The sequence below is a fragment of the Rhamphochromis sp. 'chilingali' genome (genome assembly GCF_963969265.1).
Source record: "Rhamphochromis sp. 'chilingali' genome assembly, chromosome: 21".
Taxonomy (NCBI): domain Eukaryota; kingdom Metazoa; phylum Chordata; class Actinopteri; order Cichliformes; family Cichlidae; genus Rhamphochromis; species Rhamphochromis sp. 'chilingali'.
In genome coordinates, this window is record NC_137949.1 from 20,800,783 (window position 1) to 20,820,799 (window position 20,017).

The window sequence follows — 20,017 nt, forward strand, 5'->3', positions numbered from 1 at the left end:
CAGTTAGTGTGAAAAGCACTGCACAGCTGCGGAAATTCCACATGTGAATGTTTACATCATGGTTTTTTTTTAATTTTGTAGGGAAACCCCTCTTTTTTCCCCTCCTTGATCTGGTGTTATTGGGCAAAAGTACATGTTAGTTAGTGGGACTTCCATTTAGGAATATAAGGAATAACCAGTTAAGTAATAACTTTTTTTGTGTGTGTGTGTGTGTGTGTGTGTGTGTGTGTGTGTGTGTGTGTGTGTGTCTCTGTTATCGGGAAATCCATTTGTGGCTAGTTGTTCTCTATGTAGGTCATGTTGCAAACAAGCTCCATCGGTTTAATACCAGTATCACAGACACACACACACTCGTGCACATATGCTTTCCCATGAGGGTCTGTGTTTCCTTCCAATGTGGTAACCACATGTTTAGTGATGAAGGGAAAGAGAGAAAGTGGTTCGCTTATTTCTAGAAGCTGATTATTGCTTCATTCTGCTGGAATAAGCAAGATGCTAATACACACTGTTGGGTTACACTAACTGTCAGCAGTGTTGGCCCATCAACAAATGTGTGTTTATTCAGTGTGTATAAGTTATTTCGTTACTACAGAGATAAGTAATTGATCGTGTGTCAGGCCACATTTTTGTCTTGCAGCATTTTTGTTGTGTTTAGGGGGCCCTGCCACAGCTGTTAAAGACAGCTGTAACATGGTAAACATCTGAAGTGTTGCATCATCTTCTTAGTCTGTGGCTACGTCCACACGTACACGGGTATTTTTGAAAATGGAGATTTTCCGTTTTCGTTTTAAAAAATAATCCCGTCCACACGTAAAGGCAAAAATGAAGGAAAACGCTGCTATGAACATGCCAAAGCAACAGGTGGTGCTATCCGGTTGTTCAGTCTGACGTCACTAGCCGTGTGTGGGTCTAAACTCCGCTGCAGGTCCATATATCAAACGATCACTATGGCATTACTGAGAGTTGAAAAACTGTCTAAAGTCTTTCATCTTTAATAAAATGATCAGCGTTCTGCTCTACCAGGTGTAACAATTGAGTTTAACATCCAGGCATCCATGAAAACGGAATTTAACAGTGATCACTGGCTGTTTTAGGAGCTTTTTGAGATCAAATAGAAGAAAATACACAACATTAAACATGTTAACAACACAAAAGCCATATTAAACGCAGACTACTTTAGACCCGGAAGTAGGATTCGTCGTGTCATCACTGAACAACCGGATATTCCTAACCGTGTAGAAATGTTGGCCAATCAGAAGTCTAGAAGCCTCGGTGGGAAAAAGTAAACAAAGCTGGGGCATAGAAGCAGAACCAAGTCGTCTGTGTGGAGGGACAGTAACTGTGTGTGTATATGTAAGCATTTAAACACTGCAGAGAGTACAATTAACAGTAACAGTATTGTAGAAATTCATTTCACCGAAACAATAACGTGGCGCACACTGTGACGTCAAAAAATGCGCACATCTTTGTAGCTGCGTTTTCTCCGTTTTTCTTGTCCACACATAAATGCAAAAACGGAGTTTTAGAAAATATCCACCCTGGCCGGAGTTTTTAAAAATCTCCGTTTTCAGTGACCAAAAACGCCGTTTACGTGTGGACGAAAGGTGCAAACGCATAGAAAAATCTGCGTTTTCAAAAATACCCGGGTACGTGTGGACGTAGCCTCAGTCTGTGTATGTATATGAATGTATGTATGAGGAGCTGCACAAAAACACAAGTGTGTGTGTGTGTGTGTGTGTGTGTGTGTGTGTGTGTGTGTGTGTGTGTGTGTGTGTGTGTGTGTGTGTGTTTGTTTGTCTACATGTGTCTTTGTGAATGAGACTGTTTGTTGTGTGTGTGTGGATGAGACAGGATGCTTATTATGGGCATGTGTATATATTTTCATGTGTAATTCTTCAGTGACAAATACTAGACTTTTGAAGGTGGCACTTTAAAAATAAAGTCTCTAAATGTGTTTTAGACAGAATTAATTTAGTGATCTAAATATGTTCTGCTTTTTCAGTAAGCTTGAGTTTTTTTCGCTATGAATTTTTTATTTTCATTGCTTTTTTCTGTGTCATTAAATGTAATTATTTTGTGTTTCACTTCACTACACTTGTTGCTCATGATGACATTGTGTTTTGGGGTTTTTTTCTAACCATTCCTCTGTATTGCCCCGAGTGTGTCATGGTTGTGCTATTTCTATCTCTGTTCTGTGCAATACAAAACATACTTTGTATTAATTCCTGTGGTCCTCTTTGATTTCTTGAAGCAGAGTCTGTCAAACTAGAATATGTCATTGACCACCAGATGAACCCCCACATTAGACCACAGACCTCAGATTTATTTCATTAACCCTTCCAGTCAGGACTGCTTAGTTCCTGCTGTGGAAGCAACTTGTGTGCAGTGTTCTTTATCAGCAAACATAAGTAAGATATAAACCTACCCTCAGACACTGCTTTCCATTATGTGATGGCTTCTGAACTTGTTGGCTTCATGTCAGAATGACGACCATTGTCACAAAGTGGCAACTGCAGTCTGACTAGGTTGGGCATAGTAACATTTATGTCAATGAGCCAGAAATGTTACATATCACATTCCTGATTGCCTTGTATACATCAAAAATGTTAAGCTTTGCCCAACAGAGCAATATTTCCTCAGAGGAATTAAACTAGTCTTTGCAGCTCTGATTGTCTCTTGTTGTGGTTCATTACACGTGCTGATTCCTTGCTGTGGTGCAGGCAGAGTCATATGCATGCTATCTAGGATATGACTTGATATCTCATCTCTGCCCTGACCTCTTTTTAACTCAGAGGCGGAAGAAGCAACAGATGGAAGATGAGAAGCGGAAAAGCAAAGGGGAGCGGGGTTGGTTAGCTGTGTTGTCTAGGATTCCAGTAGGATTAGGTAGAGGAAGTTGTGACTCTATTCGTGGTGCTTAAAGGGTAGAGCTGGGGGTGAGAGCTGGGGGTGAGACCAGAGAGTGACGTTACCACAGTGTGAATCAAGGACCACAGTGACTTATTTGTACATTTGCGCACAAACAAACACGATTGAAAGCTTTTTGATGGACACATACAAACGTGTGATTATCTCGGGCTTTTGTGAATGAAAGTCAGTCTAATATTGTATGACTTGACAGCTCTGTGTGTGTGTGTGTGTGTGTGTGTGTGTGTGTGTGTGTGTGTGTGTGTGTGTGTGTGTGTGTGTGTGTGTGTGTGTGTGTTGAATAGCAGGACAAAGAGTGTCTTGTATTTTGGCAATGGTTTGGGAGGTAGTTAGGCTTGTTGGGTCCAGTCCTGGGGGCCAGGGATGGGAATGTTCAGTGTGTGTGTGACTGGAAGAATGTTGCTGTTTGCTGAGTGAAGAGCACAGAGGCAGCAGAGACTGTCCAAACACACGTCTGTTTGCCAAGTGTGTGTGCGTGTCTGAGTGACGATGCCTGAGATAGTGTGTGTGTGTGTGTGTGTGTGTGTGTGTGTGTGTGTTATTGGGGCAGTGTGTGAGTAAGAGGGGAAAGTGTGCTATGAGCAGTGGTGGAAAGAGGTGTAGAGCAGCTCTGTGTGTGTTTCCCCATGCTATGACCTTCTATTCAATGGAGACTTTCATATGCAGTTCTAGTCTCCATGGTAGGGGAGCAGACTAGACTGAAAGAGGCCTGTCTCTTCATACCTGTGACCTACTCACCGCACACACAAACAGACACACATACACATTAATCCACATTGCAGACTTTGCTCAGGTTGTTTTTCTGTGTGTAGGTGGGTGTGTGTTTACTGTACTGTTACCTGTTTGCTTGGCTGATGAGAGGTCAGTAAAGTGGGTGAGTAATGGAGGGCTGATGTGAAGGACGGAGAAAAGATGATAAAGATCATTGATGAAGTATGGAAAGGATAAACTTAGTAAGGAAGGCAAGGATCAGATGAGTAATATTGGAGGGAAGAAAGGATGTGAGTAATAACAGAAGCTGGGGAAAGAGGAGAAATCCCTGAAAACAGTCTGTGAAGTATGGAGTTAGAGGGTAAAGCAGCTGAAAAGATGAAAAATAGCCCTTTAACGGAGACTAGATTTTAGAATAGTCAACAAGTATGTAAGTGTTGTCAACTTGGGAAAAAAATGTTAATGTGTCTTCATAGTAGCATGTGTGCTTGGAGGTAGTGAAGGCCTCTGTGCAGTGTGATTTATTCTGAGGCTAGGTCTGCTTCCAGCTGTCCCGACGGGGTCCCAATGACTTTAACAGGCGCAGACCTCCATCACAGAAAGACAGAGGAAGAGGGAGACGGGAGATTTTTTTTGGAGGGGGGTATTTAGACAGTGGAAAAGTCAACATCATTTTCAGTCTGCTAATTCTATTTAGATTTGCATACTTCTCCTTCAGTGTAGAAACCTCATTTCTCAGTAAGCAGCCATGTACCCTTATTTTTTATACCTATAATTATCATAATAGTACTGCTGAATAGCCAGTAACAACGAAAAGGCTTGCTTATATTTATGTGTGAGCTGTTTGAGATTATACAAGCAGATTTGAAGGGAAGAGACTCTTATTTTTAAGTGGTTAATTACCTTTATTTCCTAGTATCTTCATACTGTGGGACTAAGTAACTATATAAAATAACACAGCCCAACCTTCAGCGTATCTGTCTACTTTATGTCCCCGCATGTGAACTGCCAACTGATGAATGTAAATGAGAATTTATCTAAGCATTAGTTGCCTGGTTGAGTAAATAATTCTTCTCCTTCCTCACAGGTCCTGCTGAGGTTCCCATGATGTCCCCAAATGGGTCGATCCCTCCCATCCACGTCCCCCCAGGCTACATCTCACAGGTTAGTTTATTTTTGTGTGTATTTTTCCTCAGTTTAATACTCTTTGACTTATTTTTTATGTTTATCGTGTTTGGGTTGTGTGGGAGCGTTTGAGTAAAGAAAAAAAAAATGGACTCAGGGGGAGATTTGTGCATGCACGACTACACTAAATTAGCTAGTGCTTCTCATTTCTCCACCAAAAAGAGGCTTCTTTTAAGTAATAAAAATGCAGATATTTCTTAATTTAATATATTTCAAGGTAAATTTACCCAGTGTTCATTTATTTTTTCAGTTCACTCAATTAGTCTGTCTGAAGACTGTTTCAGCATGTTGGTTCTTGTCACTGGAAAATTGTTATGATGCTGTAAATGGAAATAAATCCATAAATCAAACTCATGCGTTAACAGTAAAAAGTAGTTGCGTTAGTGTCCAAAACTGGAGAATATAGCAGCATAGCATATTTCTATGCACTGGCTGGTTGATAGACTAAGCAATTTGTACTTGTATAATGTTTTATTGAACAGCTATCAGAAGTGGGTCTAGTAGTCATTATTAAAGGATGCAGATGATAGGTTTTTTTTTTTTAGCCTGTGCTTGACTCCCACAAAAGTCACTTATTCTGTCTGTCATAGAGAAGCAACCACGCTGGTCTTCTTGACCCAACAGAGCACCAAGAATTTGGAGTATTAGGTTCAATTAATATTTGAGTCCTCTACAGGAAATGTGTATGCGCTTTCTCTATTAGATAACAACACCAGGACAATGAGAAAAAGAAGTCAATAAACTATCCTCACAAGATTTCAAAAAAATCCTGTGGTTTGTCTGTTGGCGAGATTGTGCTCTTACCCAACGGAGGTCGGGTCATTGGCTCACCGTGGGTTTGTGTGTGTGTGAGTGGGGACTGAGCCAAGCCTGAGCGGGAAACACTGTCACTGTTAGATAAACAAGCATGATACGGGAGACAGGCATTCATTGGGCAAAATTTTTTTTGGAAGGGGGGGATTAGGGTTGCACGAAGGGGTGAAAGGAGAAAGAGCACTGCTGTGGTGGACAGTAGTGTGTTGAAGTAGTTGTGTCTTATGTGTCTAAAGTGCTCATGTGTATGTGTGTCCTCTGGGAGTTTTCACTAATGCCTGCAATGTGATGCCATGTGTGTTTGTGGGTGCTTCATATTTGGAATGTGCGTGTCCTTGCCAATAAATGTGTGCGCTTGTAGGCCTGGTCTGCACATACTCCTGCAGAGACTTTGCCCTTGTTTTACTGTAAACACATCGTTTTTTCATGTGCAGCAGAGGGGATGAAAGGGCAGAGAGCGGGCCTCCTCCTCTGCATCTATTTGCTCCCTCTCAAGGTTTTTCTCACATCAGATTAGTTTTGTAACTCTCTTCCTCCCCTCCTGACCCTCTTTCATTCCCCACCATCTTTCTTTGTGTGGTGTCTGTTGCTTCTCAGTTTGTGTGGGGATTTCACGGTGGTGTTATTTAGTGTATGTGTGTGTGTGAGAGACAGTGTGCGGTGTTGTTGTTGTTAGGCACCAGCAGATGACTTCCCCCTCTCTGCAGGGAGTGTGTGTTTGCGCTCTTCTCGGAATGCAGGCCTGTGAAAGTATCTGAATAGTTGGAATGTGTGTGTCTGTATCTGTGTCCGAGTGAAAATGAATACAAGTATGGGATCTATGCTAATTTCAGGCAGTTCTCTGAAGCTTGTTGCCAGAAAAATGTGCAGGCCATCTAAGGACACATTTGTTTTTCATTGCTTTAAGGGACCGCACATCCTGTTGGTACACGCTCAGCTGTCAGATAAATCATGCAGTTAATTCTTTTATTAAATATCCACCATTTAACAGACAGAGCACCTGCTCTTGTAAAATAATGGGCAGTGAAGTACTCTTGGCATGATGGGCAATTCACTCAGTTCTCTGAATCACTTGACTTAAATTAAAGCCAGCACTATCTGAGGAACCTTTACTCAACAGTATATAAAGCAGTCAAAGGCAGTGTGCACTTTTCAAGTCTTGCGTGATTTGTAGGTACTAAAATTCAGGCGCACAGATGCACATTTCTTAGTCTTTTAGTCTTTTTAAAAATGTTATTTTCATGTTCTGTGAACCCATACTTAGCTTTTCTCCTCTCTCCCACAGGTGCTGGAAGATACCACAGGGGTCCGCCGAGTGGTTGTGACCCCCCAGTCTCCGGAGTGCTACCCTCCCTCCTACTCTCCAGCTCTCTCCCCCACACATCACCTGCCGCCATACCTGCCTCACCCTCACTTCATCCCCAACTCTCACTCTTTCTATCCTCCCGTCAGCCCCGGGGAGCTGCCTCCCCATCAGTACTACCAACACCACCTTCCCCCCATGTACGGCGATCCAGGTACTCGTGCTGACTGAACACAGGCCATCTGCAAAAACAAAAAAGAAAGCAAAAAAACAAAACCAAATCAGATTTTGACATTGAGTTAAAATTCAGTTACGAATATGCGTCACACAACCTGCACGGTACGAAATTTAACATGAAATATTTTCTATGCTCTTCTTCCTTGCAGAAATCATCCCAGTTTATGGGATGTCAAACTTCATAGGGAGGGAGGATACATACAGTAAGCCACAACCTAAAAAGTTAAAGGAACCGAGACAGAATCGAGTCAATTCTCCTCCCTCTACTCCCTATAAGGGCAGCCTTGGGCCAGCACACAATGGATACAGGTGATCATCATTTATGAGATGCACTTTAAGATTAGCCAACTCATTAATGGTTAGACTTCTGAAGGCACGATGTTGATGATTTATATATTCATTTCATTTTTTATGTCATTATATGGAGGTAATATAAAAATCAGTTAACTAAGCTGTGTAAAATTTTAATGTATTAGCTGTTCATTTGGAATAAGAATGGACCTGTTTTCACATGTATGCCTGAGTGCTAGTAATTACATGCTGCAGCTGCAAATGTCCAAATAAGTGAACTCTACCCACACCTTTCCTAACACAAAGTTAGAGCACACAGTTATTTGAAGCATTCACAGGGATTACATAGGCATCATGTGTTAACCTCAGCTGCAAAAAGTACACCCAATATTAGTGTGAAAATCCATAAACACAAACACAACCTTGCTAAATGTTGTTCTGTCGATTTTGCCCATGTGTGAAAACAGCTCATGTGAAGGAATCTTTTGCTAGGAATTTTTTTCTTTCTTTTGATCTATTTTCCACACCTTATTTAGTTAGTATTTTTATTGAAGAGAAAGGTGAACAGCTCATTTGGTCACTGCAGCTTTTGGTTGCAACTGAGCAAAGGGTGTATGATTTATATACTTCTTGTTTTATGTCTTTTATGTAAATACAATGAATTCTGTTGTGATTTTCTTCGGGATGCAGCAACAAATCACACGGCCCAACGCTCGGGTCAGCGGGGTCTGGTGGTGGAGTTGGCAGTCCAGGAGGGAAGAAGCCAGAGAGACGGCTCCGCAGCAGTCCGCGAAACAGTGAACCAGACACACACACACAAGGTAGGACTTGCACAAACACAAGGGCATGAGAGAGACTAGTACCCACTGTCAATGAATATTTTTCTGTCTTAAATGTATACGTCGATATAGTTCAAATAGTTTCAAATAGAAAAAAAATGACACTCAATAAGTAACATTAAACACGGATGTTGACATGAATGAGTCCTGACACAAACCTGCATCACAGACATACAGACAAGTATAAAAGAGTTAAATCAAAATATCATATTTCAGTGTATCCGCTTATCGCAAGATCCGAGACACCAAATCAAAAGAAAGGAGACAGTCTCAATGTGAGCGTTTTAAAGTTTAAATATCTGCTCAACAGAAAATGTCACTACAGTCTCTTTATTTTCCAAATAATAGACATGTCACCATGCAACAAGATCATCTTTTATATGTGAATAATTTGTGTTCTCTGTGACATTTCTGTCTTGCTCTGTGTGACTTACTTTGTCCTCTTTAACCTCAGTGCCCCTCTGCATTCAATTAAATCAAATAAAACAACCTTTGCTCCTCTCTTTCTATCACTGTCCTTTTTTGTCACACAGAAAGAAATGAATGGATGAATGCAGCCTCACTGAGTTGAAGGGATAGGGGGGTGTGGGCAGGGAGGTGGAGAAAGGGGGTAAGGGTTGTCTGGGTAAGCACATAGCTGAATCTGTCCCTGAGCACTATCATTTTACCCTTGCTACAATACCGGCCTTGTTGGTGAAGGCTTAGCCGTGGGGGGGATGGTTGAGAGAGGGGTGAGAGAGATGGGGGAGGGTGGAGTCACATACCTGTAGAGCCCTGCTTGAGATGAAGGAAACCTTTGAGCGCTGAGATTTAGATACCGCAGCTTAGCCTTATCGCTCAGACACACATGAACATCAGCACATGTGCAAAGACATTAAGGCACACACACACGTGCGGTTCTTCTTTAATGGCAGGTCTTTTGACGCATAAGATGAATGTCTGAGCTGTTAAAAATGACAGAATATTTCATTATACACACACACACACACACACACACACACACACACACACACACACACACACACACACACACAAAGTGATGTTTTTGAAGGTGATGACAGAAACAAAGTGAGACGTAAATTGATTGACTGTACTTGTCAGGCTCTTTTAAATTTACCCTCCCCATAAAACTTTGGCTTAGTCACTCACAGCATGGTGCAGGATCACAGGGATCTTCCAGCTAGGTTTGGTGTGGAGATGCTGATCAGGCACAACATTAAAACCACTTGTCCAATATTATGTGGGCTTCTTTTGTCATGGCAAAACAGCTCTGGCTTGTCAGGGAGTGAACACTGGATCACTTAAGGAAAGGGAGGGGGTGCCTTCAGAACAGATCTGGGATGTCAGATTTATTTTTACATTTTGTGCCACATGTAATCCATTGTGATTTTAAGTGGGCTAGATGAGCAAAACTCCACTTTCTGTCAGTGTAAAGATATTTATATACTCATTTAATCCTTGAGATATCTTAACATAAAATGAGAAAGTGCAATTTCAGCAGCACATCTCAGTTTTTCTACACAAGTAAATTAAAATTTGTTATTGCAAGTGTGTTTTTTTTTTTACACATGTATTGTAATTAAATGTGTAGTTTTACAATTTGCATGTGTGAAATTGCAGAGAAAGTTCCGGTAGCTCACTGCCCAGAGTTTCACATATTTATAAAAAAGTTTTTGTTTATTGATGACTTTATTTTTTTTTTTTAAAGCCAAATTTCTATTGTAGACAATGAAAAACAGGAACGTTGCTCTCATTTAATTTTTTATCTATTACTTAGCTCCTTTGGTATGTAGTATGAATGGCTTTGGATAGGTCTTTATCAGTGCAAAAAGCTGTACAAATTCTAAAAATAGAGTCCAAAAATTTATGCTTTTCCAAAGTCGTCCACCAGGCCACACTGGATGTCTTTGCTGGGGATGATTTTGGCTCCAGGCCCTTATGTTTGACACTCCTGTTTTAGATAGATCAGTTGCATCCTACTCATGCTCGATCCAATTGGGAATTGGGGAGTTTAGAGGCTGGGTCAACAACTTGAATCCTTGTTTGTGTTTCTGAGCCAATTTTTGGGGGGAAGACGTTGTCTGCTGAGATGACCACTACCATTGGTTAGTTCATTTAATAAACACAGATCTGCAGCATTGCTTAGGCAGGTGCTGTGTTTCAAAGAACCATGTTAGGAATATAAATTTACTGTCAGAATATTGCATTGAATATTGAGTTAGTTTTCCACATCCATGCAATGTTGGTGACTAGAATTTTGTTTTTGTTGCTCACAGCTCTGAAAAATGATCTTTAAAAAAATGTAACAGCACCACCAACTCCATCCAGGAAAATGTCCACATAACACAATCAAATGTGTACACTGGACTTAATCAGTATGGAAACTACTTCCTTTTTACATTTTTTCACAATAATAGTCATTATAATAATTAAGAAAAGTGAAAAAAGTAAAAAAACGTACACACTAAAGTAAAGAGCTAACACATCTGTACACATGCAAGTTGACATCTGCAAATGCAAACCAAAACCAAACATCTTATTGCACTGCAACAAAAGGGAGATTGCACAGCTTACAGTACACACACACGTGTGCGCGCACACACTAGAGGGAATTAGCTAAAATCAGCCACAGGATGAAAAGGGAAGTGAGATCAACATCTCAGCTTATGGGATTCATAGTTTCATGTGCCACATACTGTACAACTCAAACAACCATAACACTCTTGACAGATAGGAGCATGTCAGCGTGTCATTTGTTGTTTGGTCTACCAGGGTCTCAGTACAGGGCTGGAGATCAGGCTGAGTCAGCTGGATATATCACACAACACACTTGCACACCAACACACAACCACACATATGCTCAAACACCCCGTGACTGAGCTTCCTGTAAAACAATCAGACCATGAGGCTCCAGAGGATAGGGGGGCAAACGGTGAGAAAGGGGGTGGAATGCTGGATTTGAAGGACAGATGCGAGAGGACAGAGATGGATGCAAAGTTTTCTTTATCGCAGAGAAGGCAGAGATGGAAAGACAGAGAGGCGCAAAGTTAAAGAGCAGAGTACAAACATTCCAACAAAGTTGCTCCTTGGCCCGATGCATCCAAGTCAAGTCCAATCCAGAATACCACACACACACACACACCACACATAGCCGCCTACGCTTTGCCCTTGATGCCCTTGCTTTATATGTGTGTGTGTGTGTGTGTGTGTGTGTGTGTGTGTGTGTGTGTGTGTGGCTGTTGCCCCAGTGCCAGCAAGGCAGCAGGCTTACTTGGCCAGCAGAGCGTCCATTCTCTAGTAAAGCCAGCTCTACAGGCCCTGTTCCTCAGAACTGAGCTGCTTGCTGAGCAGAAACAGATGTGGGCTCCGTCCCTTCTGTTCCTCCATCTTGCTTCTGCATCATCACCACCACAGATCCTGTCTCTCACTCAAAAAAACCTGGGATTTCAGCAGAAACAGATGGACCAGTTCCCTCAGCTCCTCCATCTTTTTCTTCTACGTCACTGCTAAGCACTGTGAAAGCAGGAGAAACCAGATGTGTGCAGTGGCTGCTTTGTCCACTATGTCGTCTCTGTGAATGAGGTGTGGAAAATAAGAAGGGTTCACAGTCATAGATATGGAAGTGGTCTGTTATCTTAAGGTATGTCTGTTATCTTAAGGTATGAGAGGTATGGAAACCCACCTTCTCTATTATGTGAAGAGATTTTTATAGGCTACCAATCATGACAGTGTTCCAAGAAAGACGTTTTAAAAGCAAAAAAAGCATGAGTGTAATTCAGCGTTTAACCATTTCTTTGCTTCATAACTGAAGAACATTTCTAAATTATTTACTTGAAAAATATTCTCCTTACATGTTCTACAGTGGCCTCCTTTTTCAGACTTTCGCCATGCATTTTTCAGGTTATAAAAGTATCAACAGTAGCGACTGAGCTTTATCATGGCCACTTCACTTTGCATGGAAAATTCACTCAAGTAAGCATTTTCACTTGACCTTCAGATATTACTGTCTCTGCGAAGTCAAAGCATGGCTATTTTTTAAGTAAACTGTACGAGAAGTTAGAATTATAGCATAATTTAAATGCTAAAACATTTATTACAAGAAACACTAGTAGAGAGAGTTAATAAGGCAAAGTATTAGCAATGTCCTTTGCAAAATAATCATTAAGTTTACATAAAGCAGAATTTTACCCCTGATGCAAGTCCCAGGACTCTTTCTCTTGTTAGACAAATATAAACCACTGCACTAAGTAGCCATCCTATCTAATTAAGTTAAAATGCCAATTAGTGAGAAATTCATAGCACTAGTACTGGTAAAATGAGGCATGTACTGCAGTTTTTTGTAAGGTTTTATAAGCTCGTGTGTCCTTTGACCGAGTCCAGTCGTGACTCATCAATTATGTATGTTAACCATCCAGCTCCTTCCAGCTTCTCCTGCTGTGATTGCAGAAGCGGGCCTGAAAATGTGTGAATACACACCCAGCCTTTCCTTACTGGATTGTTTTTGTGAGTTGCCATGGCAATAATCTCAGGCCCCCACCCTCCCACAGACACACAGAAAAACTCCTACCCCTTCCCACAAACCCAAATATGGCCATGTTTGTAGGGCAACCTGGAGGCCAGAGAGGTGGAAGAAAGAGACTAGAAGGTGAAAGTTGAGATAATAAAAACAGAAAATGCACAAGAAAAAAAATGAGAGTTGGAAATAAGAGTCAAAAGGAGACATGTACAGAAAACAGAAAGCGAGTGTGGGATGGCTTTATCAGCAGAGGAATGTCTTTCCCGCTAATATCGTGTAACAGGACTAATGGGATTAGAAGGGGAGGGTATTCTTGTTAGTCACAATGGGTACACCAGATATTTCACCATTCAGTTGAATGAATCTTGTGATACAAGTGATAAACTATAGCACCTAGTCATTCTACACTGACCAGACTTGTGCAAGTCTTGCTTAGAAAAACAAAATTATAGTTGATTTAAACTTGCTAAGTAATTTAGTGTCCTTGGTCGTCAGTTTTAGGAAAGGGAAAGACCTGACGCTGCTTCCCTTTAGATATTTTTTTCCATTTTATGTCACTCAGGTGGCCTTTATACCACTTACCCAGGAAACTTAAACGTAATAATTAAAGCTAAAAATGCAGAGTATAAAGCAGCGATCCATATAAGATGAAAGCAAGGTTGGTTAGCAAGCAAACACACTGTCTGGCAGCACTAGTTAAACACAGAAACCTGCTGTTAAGTGCTAAATAATATACAAACTCTGCATCTCACCCACCAAAACTGAAGACCAGACTGTAGGTGTTTGTACAATCAGCCACTCATAAGACAAATGCATTTAAAATTGTTTCAAAAAGTCCCAACGCTACAAACACTTTCAAGAGCTCTGAAATGAGCACAGTTAGAAGACACGTGGCAATTACAGTCACCTGTGTTGGCTTCCATCTCTCTGTTAGAGCAGACATGTCTGTAATTGTGTAAACTTTGATTGACCCCTGGTCTTAGGGGATTGATTTGTGTTTGACCTCAAGTGGCCAGTTGAGGAACTGCAGGCCAGTGTGGCTACCTGTAGTTTTGCTTGGTAGGTTTTGAATTTCTTCGACCATGTCTTACGAAATAATAAATCTAAAAGGGCTTCTTTAAAAAATATGTGAGAAGAGGCATGATTTAACAAACCAACATGAAACACATGAAAAAGGTCATTTGGGAATCTTGGGATAATTTTAACGTTTCATCAAAACCTAAAATTTCATTTTTGAAATTCACACACATGAAACCTCCAGTAACTCACAAATAAACTGGGATTTAGTGAGTTGTTGTTGTTGTTGTTTTTTTAATGGATGTTGCCAGTTTGTTTACACAAATTGCTTTTGGGAAATGAGTCACAAAAAACCATCAGATTTAAGTAAAACTATACAAATGACTGATATTGGAGCATGGACAGCTATCACCTTGCTTATTAATGTACTTATTGGTGCCATCAAATGCATGCACAGTATGCACAGTGGGTAAAGACAATTTCTGTCATTACTAAAAACAGCTTAACAACAGCCTAAGGCATTTAAATTTAAATTGAGGTATTTATTTTTAATTTGCCTTTGCAGTAAAGGAGACATTGCATTGATTAGTCTCCAACTATCTACCACTTTGTTGTTTGCCTTTTTGTCGCTGTTCCTGTTTTTAACCAGCCCTGCTATCTGTGGATTGTATAATTCCCTCCCGCTGTCTGCCAGTCTGCACTCACTCCCTCAAACTTTTTTTTTTTTTGGCTGAGCAGGGTCAAATGGGGTCAGGGTTCTGAGAAACGCATCCCCCATAATCCCTCACTGCTTAGCCAGGTTGCTTTGTCACTCACAGCACGTACATTCTTTTATAAACACATGTGCATGCATGTGCAAATGGTATGAAAACGTGGATAGACTTTTTTGTGTCAGCTGGCAGTTGAAGTGTTCATTTTCTTCCTTAGTGAGAGGGTTGCAGTGGAAAAGGTCTCTGTGTCTACATTGGCATGCATGCATGCATATTAAAAGATAACAGGTTAGGAAAGGGAGTCAAAAAATGTGATTTTGAGTATAAGAGTATAAGAAGGCCTTTGTATTCCAATATTTGCAACACATGAGCTTTTATATATTATTTTTATGGTCTGGTAGCTTACCCTTCATTTTGCATAGTCTTTATCATTTACATGCACTCTTTCTAAACGGTTATTAATGACCAAGAGATTAGGTTGCGTATGCAGACATCCAGCAGTAGTAACCAAATTCTTCCCCAGGATGACCCCTTACCCTATTCTTATTTTTGTGAAGTCCATTAAGCAGGTTACAAGAGAAAGTGAGTCATAATCAAGATTCTTATTTGCAAGTGTCACTTCATCTGTGTTTTGATATTTGATTCTTGAATATACTTCTTGCTTCTTTACTTTCCACTCACCTTATTTGCTGCCTTTTTCTTTTTTACTCTCCAACTTTTCGACGTTACTCTGGACCAGTCCCTCTGTCCGTCTGTCCTTTTCTAATCCCTTTTATAAACCATAACGGCTCTGGCCATGAGAACCAAACCTTCACCATGACAACCATAAATTCAGGCATGTCCCAACAACTTCTTCACTTTGTGTGTGTGTGTGTTTGTGCGCTAGTGTGTGTAGCCCAGCTGTTGAACAGATGGAATGCTTGCTATGCAGTAGATGATAATAGTGTGGAATCTGAGGTCTATGCCCCTCTCTACCTCTATTTGCCTCTTTCCTCTCCGCTCTCACTTCTGAACCCACTCCTTCCCTTCTGGTCTTTCTCTGATCTCCACACCTCTCCCTGCTACAGATTGAGCGTCCATCACTTTGCTTTGTTCTCTCTGATTAGAGGCTTCTAAAGATGGGTATCATAGCTCACTTTGTTCCTTTTGAGCGACACACCACACGCACCCTGTGGCCCAGTACGTGTGTGGAGCGGGGGCTGAGTGAGCGGCCGTTGCACATTTTTCACATTTTTTTTCTCCAGGCCTTAAAGGTCTTTTTCTGTCCCAGTGCAGACAGACTGTGTCTACGAGCCATAGGCCATCATGCAGGAGGAATGCAGTCTCCTGAATGTCAAAGTGACTCAGATTTTACTGAAACGCTCTTTGCAAGTGACATAACTAATTTTGAAGTCTCTGGATGTGTAACATTTAAACATTTAGGAAAATGCTGTAAACAGGGAGGGAGAAAGCGGTACAATTTACAGCGCAAAGACAGGAATGAAGAGAGTCAAGCTTACTCTTTGCTTTTAAGTCGACTTCAATATATTTAAGAAAGAAACATCCAGTCATGAAGCTTCAAATTATATAGTGGGAAGTGCTTAGACTAATCTGAGGTTTTGTTAGTCAGAATAAAATGATGAGACTAACCAAGGCCATTACCACCAGGTGGGAATTCTGGTGGTCACTTTCTTAGCATGACTGTCTTCTCTCCTACGTTTATGACTTAACGGAAGTTTTAAGCTAAAATAGTTCCCTGTTTATTACATCAATTTACTCCAGGTCTCCATCGGTCCTAGTAGTTTGCAGTTGCTGTTGTGCCAGAAAGGCATGTTGCACCATGAGAAGAAGGTATGCGAGTGGTTATTAATCTCCCTAGGAGGCATATTGCTAGCATCTGGAAGAAACTGTCAATGCCTTTTGTCTGCTTCACAGGCAAAAATGATGCTATTAATGATTCAACTGTTTCTTTGTTTTTTACTATTCTTATTAATAAAGGGGAAAAATATTCAGATTGGACCAAAAACAAACAAACAAACAAACAAACAAAAGAAATCCAAGCGATGATCACAGTTAGTTATTTTAATAACATACCTACATTATCATTGCTTCTGTAGAATGTCTCATACCACTACAGAGCGCTGTTATAACAAAATAAAAATATGTACATACACTATATACTTCTGCTGTATTTTTGTAACTTTTAGGAAAAGCCAACCTGGATTTGTAAGTGAGTCATTACTTTATTTATCCGGCTGTTGAGATCAATGGTGTGCATCTGCTCTGCACCTACTGATGATGTCAGTAAAGTTTCTGTAATCCTTTCCTGACATCATCCTAATCCTTTTTCCCTCTTTCCACTTTCATCCCCCCTTTGTCCTCCTCTCCGTTGATCCCTGGCTTGCTCTTTGTCTCTCAATTTCCTTGTGTTTTTATACCTAATCTCTTACCCAGACTCATCTTTCCCATCCTTTCCCCTCTCTTTGCACTCTGTCTTTTAGTGTCTCTCTTTCTTCCTATAAAATCTGCCCGTCGCCTGGTCCCCTCCCCCCATCATTTTCCCTTATTCCTCTTCTTCCTGCTGTCCGTTGTGCTCCGTCTGACTGTTCTCGGTAATCAAACACAGTCGGTCAGACACAGACGGGATGTGAGGTCAGACGAGAATAGGAAGTTATGGTGCGTGGGCAGCGCCAAAAACAGAAGAGAGAGGAACAGTAAGGACACAGGAGGGTGTGGAGTAACACCGAGTAGAGGTTCCGTTTCAGATTTCAGCTGTCAGCATCATCTCCTGGTTCATCTCGGTATTAAACACTTAACCAGATGGACTCGCCAACGACCGCCAGTCATAACACTCAGTGGTGAGGTAAAGAAGTAGTGTTTTTCAAACGTTATTACACGTCTTCTGAAATATTAAATAAGTTCTCTTCTTATGTCAGAAGTTGAATTTGTTGAGACCACCTCTTAACTTTATGCTCTTGGTTACATGAGACCAGTACTGTAAATGTGGGGCAAAATCACTGAGCAGGCCATACTCCTGTCTTTTTTTCACTCAACGGCTGATCCGATAAGCTGGGTCAGCCTGTTTGATGGAGCTCTTCATGTCTGGAGCTGTGCTGTAATTCCATAAAAGAGAAAAAGTTCGGTTTTGTCCCAATGGAAGAATGGAAAGATAAGTGTATGTATAAAAAAAGGAGAGAAAAGAGCACTAATGAGCTAATGTGTCTAGCAGTGCATCTGTTGAACTCTATCCGTGCTGCCAGCCCCAACACACACATGTACAAACAGTAGCTTAAACTTCCCCCCCACTGCCCATCAGCAATCTCCTGTGACCTAATACTGAGACGCACACACACAGTCTCTCTTTTGCTCTTGCCCTTTTTTTCTCACACACAGGGAGGGCAAGTAGAGGTTGTGCTTCCATGACATCACTGTTGCCATGACTCATAAGTGTACCCCAGGCACATTAAGGCGCTCTCCTCCATAACCCGTCAGAGGAACCGACATACATGCACACACACACATGCACACTCCATCATTTGTGCCAAATATACATCGATCTTTGAAACCCAAACTGCATTTTACACAAATATACTGCGCTTGTGTGTAAGGTCTCCATTCACGTGCATGCACGCATGCTTGCATGTTTGACAGTTTCCTCGCTCCTGTAGCACGAGCATCAATCAATCTTGGTTTCATGCAGGTCTAGCTGTTGCTTACCTTCACGCAAAGATTCATAGAGACATCCTGTGTGATCTCGAGTGGTCACACTGAAATGGAGAAAACAGATTCCCTTCAATCAGGAAAAACCTCAACTTCGGGGATCACACGGGGTGGGGGTGGGCGGCAGCGGTGGGGGAGTGGGAAGTTCCCACACGTGTGCGCACACATTCACTTGCGCTCACCCTCATAACAACCTCAAGCGTCTACTAAATCACCTTTACATGTGTCGGTGGACCAGTTTTTATTTGCATGTGTTTATGCTGCTCACTTTCAAAGAGGCTGTGCAGAACCAGTGACACACTCAGAAGGGACAGTAAAAACAACAGCTCCACTCACACCCTGAAATGCTTTCTAAGTAGCCTTTATCTTCATGTGGGTTACAAATATTCTCATTATAATTATTTTGAACAGATTATATTTGAGAAATGAAAGAAGTCATTGAAAAATGTTTCCCGCTATCTGTTAGAGACAGCTTCATATTCTAGGTCAAAATCGAAACTTTGATTTGTAATAGATGAAAAACTGCAAAATCTCAGTTCTAATAAATGGGAAATGTGCTTTTGTGATTTTTGCTTAATAAACGATTGAATGAATAATTGATTGTCAAAATAGCTACATGTGAAATGTCTAATTCTAAGCTTCAGAATTACTTTTCATATGAATATCACATGTCACTTCCAAGCTAAATCTGCTTAACTGCGTTTTAAAGAATGCACGAAACACAGTCATCATATACACATGTATTCAGTAGAAGTCACGCAATAAAGTCAACAAACTGGGCTGCAACAACAGCCAAACTGATGTCAGACCTTCCTGGGAACAATTACTCACAGATGTAGATATAGTTGATGTGAAAATGGTGCATCATAATGATTAGAATTATTATTTCTATGAACTGTTTAATCTGAAAACCATCATCAGTTTTTATGTACAAAGCAGAGTAGCCATTGTGGAATATGAGTCATGTTTATTTATTTATTTATTTGTTTGTTTTGGTGATCCCCATATTGTTTCATAGGTCAGAAATTTATGAGTAATCCTTTCTGTGGAATGCATTTAGGTTTTTCCTCTCCTCCTCCCCAACAGCTGTGTAACGACTTGATGAGATGAAATAGGCACTTACTGAAGAAAACAAGTGTTGCATCACACACCATTTGGCAACAGAATTTCTAAAGAATTGATGGGGGTTTTTTATTTTATTTTGGGCTATTTTTGTTTCATTTTTCCACAGATGGTTGAATTATTTGCTGGACTGAAAATGCCACAGAAAACATTACAGTTGATTAGGGAATGCAAATGCTTTTTGGTGACATTTTCAACCTTAATTCCCCCGTTTAAACGCAAACCTTGGCCGACCTTGTGTAATAATGAGCCCTCGATTTCTACATTTGACAGTACCGGTAACATCTGGGAGCTGAAAATGTTCTCATTGTCTCATTTTCAGCCATGCAGCCAATGTGGATGTGATTTGAAAGTTAGAATTTTCACTGGCAATCAAACTCACATTAAGAAAGGTAGAAACAGTTTTCATAGATTGTAATTATGGCCTGACATGTGGGGGAAAATGCCCTTGGGAATTCTCACCCCAGTTTATACACAGAGCCTCTCTTTTATGATGGAATATTTATTATGTCATTCTTGATAATTACTGTCTTTTTTTGTCTGTCTTTCTCCTCAGATCATGATTCAGAGGGGAAGCGTGTTCAAGACATGCTGTCTGCAATCGAAAAACCACAGGTTGGCATACCTCTTCCCACAACTGCACGCA

General features: G+C 40.8%; 1 protein-coding gene across 3 annotated transcripts in view; it reads left to right on the forward strand.

The window, feature by feature from the left end:
* Window positions 1-20,017, forward strand: part of fndc3ba (fibronectin type III domain containing 3Ba) — an 88,626-nt gene that overhangs the window by 39,967 nt on the left and 28,642 nt on the right. For all 3 annotated transcript variants that reach the window (XM_080870703.1, XM_080870705.1, XM_080870704.1), the window contains exons 4-8: window positions 4,727-4,803; window positions 6,923-7,154; window positions 7,327-7,486; window positions 8,159-8,289; window positions 19,928-19,986. In XM_080870703.1, coding sequence (XP_080726829.1) covers window positions 4,727-4,803; window positions 6,923-7,154; window positions 7,327-7,486; window positions 8,159-8,289; window positions 19,928-19,986 — 659 coding nt within the window. The remainder of the gene's footprint in view (window positions 1-4,726; window positions 4,804-6,922; window positions 7,155-7,326; window positions 7,487-8,158; window positions 8,290-19,927; window positions 19,987-20,017) is intronic.